We start from the raw sequence: 7,185 nt of genomic DNA, 5'->3' as shown, positions 1-7,185 counted from the left end.
ACATGGGGCTAAAACGTGGGTCGTCGTTGATGAAATTTCTTCACTGAACGTTGCCAAAGATTCGCGTATTATTTTAAAATGGCCGAAAGAGCGCCGATCTCCCAAGGCACGGAAGTAACAGCAGTGGCCTACACTTACCGACTCAATCAAAACAAGTGCGTAGTTTGTTCGTTCACCGCAAAACTACCGTGGCACTGCTGTCGATCACCGAGCGGCACGAGCAGGCACGAGGTGTAGGACGACAACGACAGACGACGATCTACGCTTTGTGAATTGGTGTAAGTTGTTAGTGAAAAATTGCGTCGAAAAAATGGCTCTGCACGTTCCACAAGCGCCCGGAGTGGCTCAGATGCTTAAGGATGGAGCTCGCGTAAGTATTTGTAATTACGGTAGTATTTTTTTTACTTCCAGTAATCGCAACGCGATTATAAATCGGCCGGGTCACCGGTGATGCGTACCGCGTGTGGGCGCGGAGGTACCGACTCCGAGAACGTTCCATCCGAGATTCGTCACCATTTATGGGCAAAATTTATTTTCAATCACATAAAATCAGTCTCGTGCCAGATAATTTATTTGTTTGACGCCCGCGTTAGATATGCTATTTTTAATGTATTTCTGCTTTTCAAAGTATTTTTCAGGTTTGGAAGAAGCTGTTTATAGGAATATATCTGCCTGTAAACAATTTGCGCAAACGGTCCGTACCGCCTATGGGCCAAATGGCATGAATAAAATGGTGATAAACCACATTGAAAAGTTGTTTGTCACAAGCGATGCTGCTACTATTATTAAAGAGCTGGAAGTCGAGCATCCGGCTGCAAAGTTGATGGTTTTGGCCTCGGAAATGCAGGAAGCAGAAGTAGGCGACGGAACAAACTTTGTCATTATCTTTGCTGGGGCCTTGCTTGAAGCAGCTGAGGAACTTCTCCGCCTGGTAAACTTCTTGTTCTGCAGCTACGTCAGATCTGTTATGCACATGCATGAGATTCATTTCAGTTTAGTTTCATATTGTCAAGTGCTTGGTGTTTGAAAATAATATATTAAAAGTTGCCTACACATTGTGATTATATTTAACAAACAAAAATTTAAGCAACAACTCAAATATGAGTTCCTTGAACTATATTTGTTGAACCCATAATCTCCTTTTCCAGGGTGTAACAACATCGGAAATAGTTGAGGGTTACGAGGTTGCATTAGAAAAGGCACTAGAGATCTTGGGGTCGCTAGTTGTTTACAAAGTCGAAGATTATCGCGACAGTGCTCAGGTACAGAAGAGTATAAGAGCGGCAATAATGAGTAAGCAGCTAGGGAATGAGGATTTTCTCACTTCTCTCATCAGCAAGGCATGTATATCCATTATACCGGAGAAAACAACATTCAACGTAGACAACGTTCGTGTGTGCAAGATATTAGGCGCAGGTCTGAACTCCTCCCAGGTCGTGCAGGGGATGGTTTTCAGAAGGCAGGTAGAGGGTGACGTAACAAAGAAACTGCGTGCGAAAATTGCGGTATACACTTGCGCCATAGATATTATACAAACAGAGACGAAAGGAACTGTGCTTATCAAGTCAGCTGACGAACTAATGAAGTTCTCACGAGGTGAGGAATCGCTTCTGGAAAATCAGATTAAGGCTATAGCCGATTCAGGAGCCGAAGTTGTTGTTTCGGGAGGGAAATTCGGAGATATGGCTCTTCATTATATAAACAAATACAATCTGATGGCTGTACGACTGCCGAGCAAGTTTGATCTTCGTCGTTTGTGTAAAGCCGTTGGAGCAACAGCTCTCTCCAAACTGGTATGCATCTTCAAAATTTGACTCACAAGATCATCTATCAGTGAAAAATAGATACTATTAACGAGAATCTATAATTGCCACGCAATCTTATACAATTTTTAATTTTATCCATAGACTCCACCTTGCAAGGAAGAACTCGGATACGCAGATACAGTTCACATGGACGAGTTAGGGGATACAGCAGTTGTTGTGTTCAGGCTAGATGGGAATGAAAGTCGCATAAGTACAGTAGTCGTTCGTGGATCGACAGACAATTATATGGATGACATCGAGCGTGCGATAGATGATGGAGTAAACACGTTCAAGGGATTGACAAAGGACGGACGATTTGTGGCGGGTGCTGGAGCAGTTGAGGTTGAGTTGGCAACCCAGGTTGCCGCTCATGCCGACACACTTCCCGGTTTAGAACAGTACGCTGTAAGAAAATTTGCTTCCGCTTTGGAGACATTCCCAAAGACACTTGCTGAGAACAGTGGTAATCGGGCATCTGAACTGCTGTCGAAACTGTACGCAGCTCATAAGGAAGGAAAACGTAACTACGGCTTCAACATTGAAGTGAGTGTTCCCATTACTCGGCTTGGTGATTTGCTCAGTGATAAAGCATCGAGATTCGATAAACTTATCCATTTTTATTTTGTCCAATTACAGGGCGATGGGCCTGTGCTCATAGATGCCGTTAATGCTGGGATACTGGATCTTTATGTAGCAAAACAGTGGGCGTTGAAGTACGCTGTTGGAGCGGCATGCACCATCCTGAAAATTGATCAGATTATCATGGCTAAGCGTGCCGGAGGTCCGAAACCTCGCGCTGGCGGTCATAATAGTGATGATGAAGATTAAAGATTTTCATAACCTCACGATACAGTGTTCAGGGTAATTTTTTCATACCTATACCCAAATATGTTCAGTGCGATGAACATAAGAGGATCGAGGAAAAACTTATTACACTTACCTTGTTGGTATTGCCTCTAACTTGCAAATCTCATGAGAAAACCAGGGAAGCTTTATTATTTTGCTTCAAGTTATGGGAGACAATGTGTGCCCTTGTAATACCGCAAATAATGTGGTAAAATATTAGCTTTTGCCATTTTCTACTTTTGTCACAGCAAGACACACGCAAACACATTCACATTAGCTTGATTATTAAGATGTATCGAAATATAAATTTAACAAATTTGATATTGTATGCAATCCTTCGATTCGATGCTCTAGTACATTTTATTGAATCATCGCCATTCAACTAATTTTTATTAGAAGCTAATTTCTCACAAAAATCTTGTCGGAAGTGTTATCAGAATTATTTATCTATCTTTATTTTCCATTCCTTTTAATTAAACACAGAGTTTAAGTTATACTGCATAGGTGATAATATTTCCATCGCAGAATTTTCAATCATTCAATTTTATTCAAACATTTACATAATTCTTTGTATGATCACATATGAATAATCACTAGGGGTTATTAGATTTAAAGAAACTGAAGAAATTTAAGTCACCAGACAAACTTTGTAGGTTTGTGAAATTTATTCGGAGAAGACAGCCGCATTCGCCGATTGAATCTGAAATCTATGGATAAGGCTTGTTTTTAAAATAAAGTCATTCTAAAGCATGGCGGTCAGAGTTCAAGAATGAACACTGACGTTGATTAAAATGGGACTAGAGCCAGAGAATAAAAATGCTTGAAAGACTTTGGGTGTGTTTGACGCTTGAACTCGAACCACTAGCTTCAGCTTCGTATGCTATAACTGATGAGACACAGGTCCACAAGGTTTTAAATAATTTCTAACCTGTGTAAAAAATTCCCTGTTGCGGAACCGTACACCGATGGCTCTGATTATGCGGCCCTGTGAGTTTTCTCTGGTAAAAAAAACAGCAGCCACGGTAAAATAATGCAAAGACTAGCCTCACAAATACTTCGAATACCTCCAGAAGCATAAACAGCGTTATTCCCAAATACAAGCTTAGGGCACCTCCGAGAGAGCCGACAAAACTTTGCAACTGGACAAATATGGTGGATAATCAACATGTTATTGACGGAATATGAGAATATTTACCTTGTAAGTTGGATGCTGGTCGATAGATTGAACTCTGAGGTTTTTAAAAAATACGTCTATCGTTAAAACGTTCTGAAGAAGAAGTTGTTTTTCACGGACCCGATAATCTGACCGATATTTCTCATACTTGCAGGCTCTTGCCATACCAAAACGTTGAGCTACGTCACACTGGTAAAGAGCATGCTTAGATTCTTATTAAATTCACACATCTTACTGGCTAGGTTAAATGGGTTACCCAGTGCCAATCTTGGATGGTTTTAAGTTCATACATCTATCTATGTCTCACCCAGTTATTCTCATTCGGCCATGCAGCTTGGGAAATTTTCATATTGTAAGTAATTTCTCTGAAATATTCATACAAAGAGGTATAAGGCAATTAACTTTGTCATTGTTCAATTGAGTAACGCTGAAATGATTCTACTGTGCTAGCAGCAACACAGGTTTGACTACTAGCATTGCATGTTAGTTTCCGTGTCATTTCAATTATCTGTTAAAAACCTGAGATAGGCATAAGAATATACTGTTTACAACCTGCAATCCATATTGCAGCTACACTCGCGTGTTCGTGTTTCAAATTCTTCGAGCACCCGGCCAACACAGGCGTAATCCCGATCTGTTGACAGTTTTGCACAAAGTTTCAATTCTATGTTAATACAAGTAAAATTGATAAACCTGTTTGATGAGCGGCAAAATTTCCAACTTTTACTGTATTCATACTCAAGTTAAAGGTCCTGGAGTTGGAACTTACTGTCAGATGTTAAATTGCAAGGCGATACACCTGTGGATATATCCATGTAAATTGGATGTGTACATGAACAGAAATCTTCAAATGCAAGCTGCAAGCATATACGTTGGCACTGCTGCAATATTTATTGATTAAAGGTTAATACTGAAATCTTTACTGCAATTTATGGGTAAGTGAAATACTTTATTCATTGGTATCTCAATAAGAAATCCAAAATGTTTGAATTTTCAGTACAGGTATCTTTAACATACCTCCATCGAATATCTGTAAGCATCTCCAACCTTCGCTTCGTACCACGTTCGTTCCCATCCTGAGGTGCAGTTCGTTATATACGGAAGCTTCTCTCTGGTAACTTGGACCTGTTTCATCGGTTGGCAGGTTAGCATTTGTTGAAAATTAATGTGAAACTCATATGCAGAACACTATGAAGTGGCAGTTGATTAATTGTTACCAACCTGTACGAGAGCAGTGCTGGTGGCCGTGTGCGGTGGTATTGTTAATCCATTCTCATTTGGTAGGGGAAATTGGGAAGGAGGATGCACAACAACCCGTGCTCCAGCTCTGGGACTCAGTCCTCCTCCAATATAATTTGACTGGTCCAGGAACAATTCCATAGAGAGTCCTAGGCATCATTTGATGTGTTTGATGTGTATGATAAATAGTCAGCAATGGGTACTTTGTGCTGTCTGCTTTGCCTTACCATAGTCTTTGCCTGGCATTACTGTCCTCCTTGTTGTGGTGAAAGTAAAACAATTACCGTAGCTAGTACTCGAGATGGTTTTGAAAAATCTGTGGAAGGTCGTATGTTTGTATTGCAAATACAATAACTGTTTGAGTAAAACTCAAACAAATTACGAGAACATTGTATTATATGAATTCTATACACGCACAATGTAATGTTACTGCAGGACTTGCCGCTGAATGTACAAGCTCTTATAAATCCTGTAGCATCATGACCCATTGCGATGCGATCTTCTTCCGTAAAGTTTGCATATAAAGCTAGAAAGTTCATCAAGTCGTTGAATGATTGAGTTTGATTTATCTGGGGCTTAATCTCTTCTTCGTCCGTTGCACTGACAGTTGGTGTTGCTAGACTGGTTGGAGCTTCCGAGGTCTGTAGGCTTGCAGAATTGCGCAACATCGTGCCACCAACCAATCTTGGGGATCATATACCAGCACGAAATCACATAATATAGAAGTACTGAATTGACTTGACACTAAAATATGTACTTCATACATAGGTAGTTTAGCAACATCAATCATACTTATTGGCTACATATTGCCACGACAGAACTCTATTCATGCAATCCGAAACTAGTACCTACCTCGAGGACTTGGTTCCATTGCTATGATTTTCTGCAACAGTGTTCGCATAGCTGTTATCACCTGTATATCGATAAACTGTTTCCATTTTTCCCTGAGGCAGATACCTTAGTGCATCATTGTCTATCCACAATTCACCTACTCCTGTGTTCACTATGAGTAGCAATACTGAATGATATTGTGTATGAAATTAGTTGTGGGTGTAACGTGTTCCAATAATTCTTACAAAACTCCGAGTTTATCTACTACAGATTGCGTTAAAATATTTCTAAATCACAGCGTACAAAAATATTCTTACCGTGATTATTTCCTACATTGTTACCATTGTCGCTATAATGGTGGTTACTCCGGGTCATTCGACGAACCACACTGCAACTTGTCACCTGGTACAGTCTAGTAAAATCGATCGTATATACTTATAGAGTGTACAACTGTAGATAAATATTGACTACCCTTGATTATTATTCATTACTGGCCCAAAGACTAAGATATAATTATCTGTACAGACCTTTCCAATTGATTGCCAAGTTCGGTTCCTCGATTTCGACGAAAGAGTCTTCTCAAGTTAGTGCAGTGAACGCGATTCAAATTGCATACTGTGACAGCAGGAAATGGCAGGGCGGTGGCCTGTTTCAAGTTCATAGCTGTTGTTACGGGGTATGAGAGGTAATCCATGCAACTTACGTAAACGTCGCGAATTGTACATGCCAACCCGATCTAACCAAGGTAAGTAGAAAGTTTGTGTTATGATTCGTTTATCAAGAGTATTTGACAATTTTTAATGGATACTATGGTATTTAGAATGGATGCATAAAACTAATGGTATATTCTAAATTGGTGATACATGTGATTTCCAATAATAGTATAATAATTTTATTTACACTCACTGCGAACAAAATTGACCAAACAAATGTGAAAAATTTTCCTTGAGCATTGTGAACACTTTGCAAACCAGGAATCGTCGTGAGTCCCAAGTATTTGTGCCATGTCAGCCAAACAGGCCTCCAATAACCGATTAACGTTCGACATATCATTTTCCACTGGCGTTTTAATCTTGCCTGAAAATATTTCATTGTCTTCTAATTTTCCGTAATGTCTTTTTTGACGCAGTTCTTGTATCAATCAAGTTTAGCTAAGAACTAAGAGTACAGATTGTGTGCCAAGTTTCGGTAGGATGTTGATGGGTCAACATGCCGATCATCTACTGTGTTTACCAAGTGATTTTTCAATCTTTAATCTCTACGCCACATTCAGGTCATAAAATACACTCC

At 39.9% G+C, this 7,185-nt stretch overlaps 2 protein-coding genes across 2 annotated transcripts; one reads left to right on the top strand and one right to left on the bottom strand.

Moving 5' to 3' along the window:
• The first annotated feature begins 211 nt into the window (after nucleotides 1–211).
• Nucleotides 212–2,972, top strand: LOC124179146 (T-complex protein 1 subunit theta). Its single transcript, XM_046563298.1, has 5 exons — nucleotides 212–370; nucleotides 629–931; nucleotides 1,149–1,793; nucleotides 1,908–2,348; nucleotides 2,442–2,972. The coding sequence occupies exons 1-5, from the start codon at nucleotides 311–313 to the stop codon at nucleotides 2,631–2,633; spliced, it is 1,641 nt and encodes a 546-aa protein (XP_046419254.1). The 5' UTR covers nucleotides 212–310; the 3' UTR covers nucleotides 2,634–2,972.
• A 547-nt stretch (nucleotides 2,973–3,519) lies between these two features.
• On the bottom strand, nucleotides 3,520–6,457 carry LOC124179147 (amiloride-sensitive sodium channel subunit gamma-like). Its single transcript, XM_046563299.1, has 12 exons — nucleotides 6,423–6,457; nucleotides 6,213–6,307; nucleotides 5,917–6,067; nucleotides 5,482–5,748; nucleotides 5,292–5,380; nucleotides 5,047–5,213; nucleotides 4,843–4,950; nucleotides 4,595–4,706; nucleotides 4,378–4,459; nucleotides 4,133–4,190; nucleotides 3,847–4,014; nucleotides 3,520–3,790 (listed from the first exon to the last, which is right to left on the bottom strand). The coding sequence occupies exons 2-12, from the start codon at nucleotides 6,268–6,270 to the stop codon at nucleotides 3,575–3,577; spliced, it is 1,476 nt and encodes a 491-aa protein (XP_046419255.1). The 5' UTR covers nucleotides 6,271–6,307; nucleotides 6,423–6,457; the 3' UTR covers nucleotides 3,520–3,574.
• Between the last annotated feature and the right edge of the window lie 728 nt (nucleotides 6,458–7,185).

The sequence above is a fragment of the Neodiprion fabricii genome, chromosome 3, assembly GCF_021155785.1.
Source record: "Neodiprion fabricii isolate iyNeoFabr1 chromosome 3, iyNeoFabr1.1, whole genome shotgun sequence".
Classification (NCBI taxonomy): domain Eukaryota; kingdom Metazoa; phylum Arthropoda; class Insecta; order Hymenoptera; family Diprionidae; genus Neodiprion; species Neodiprion fabricii.
This window is presented reverse-complemented; position numbering and strand designations above follow the sequence as displayed.

Bases quoted from the DNA above. Each gene is read 5' to 3' on its own strand.
- LOC124179146 (XM_046563298.1), top strand. From the start codon at position 311: ATGGCTCTGCACGTTCCACAAGCGCCCGGAGTGGCTCAGATGCTTAAG. The intron at 371-628 runs GTAAGTATTTGT...TGCTTTTCAAAG, and splicing joins TGCTTAAGGATGGAGCTCGC to TATTTTTCAGGTTTGGAAGA. The intron at 1,794-1,907 runs GTATGCATCTTC...TTTTATCCATAG, and splicing joins CAACAGCTCTCTCCAAACTG to ACTCCACCTTGCAAGGAAGA.
- LOC124179147 (XM_046563299.1), bottom strand. From the start codon at position 6,270: ATGACCCGGAGTAACCACCATTATAGCGACAATGGTAACAATGTAGGA. The intron at 5,749-5,916 runs GTAGGTACTAGT...ATGATCCCCAAG, and splicing joins AATGGAACCAAGTCCTCGAG to ATTGGTTGGTGGCACGATGT. The intron at 5,214-5,291 runs GTAAGGCAAAGC...AATGATGCCTAG, and splicing joins AATGCCAGGCAAAGACTATG to GACTCTCTATGGAATTGTTC.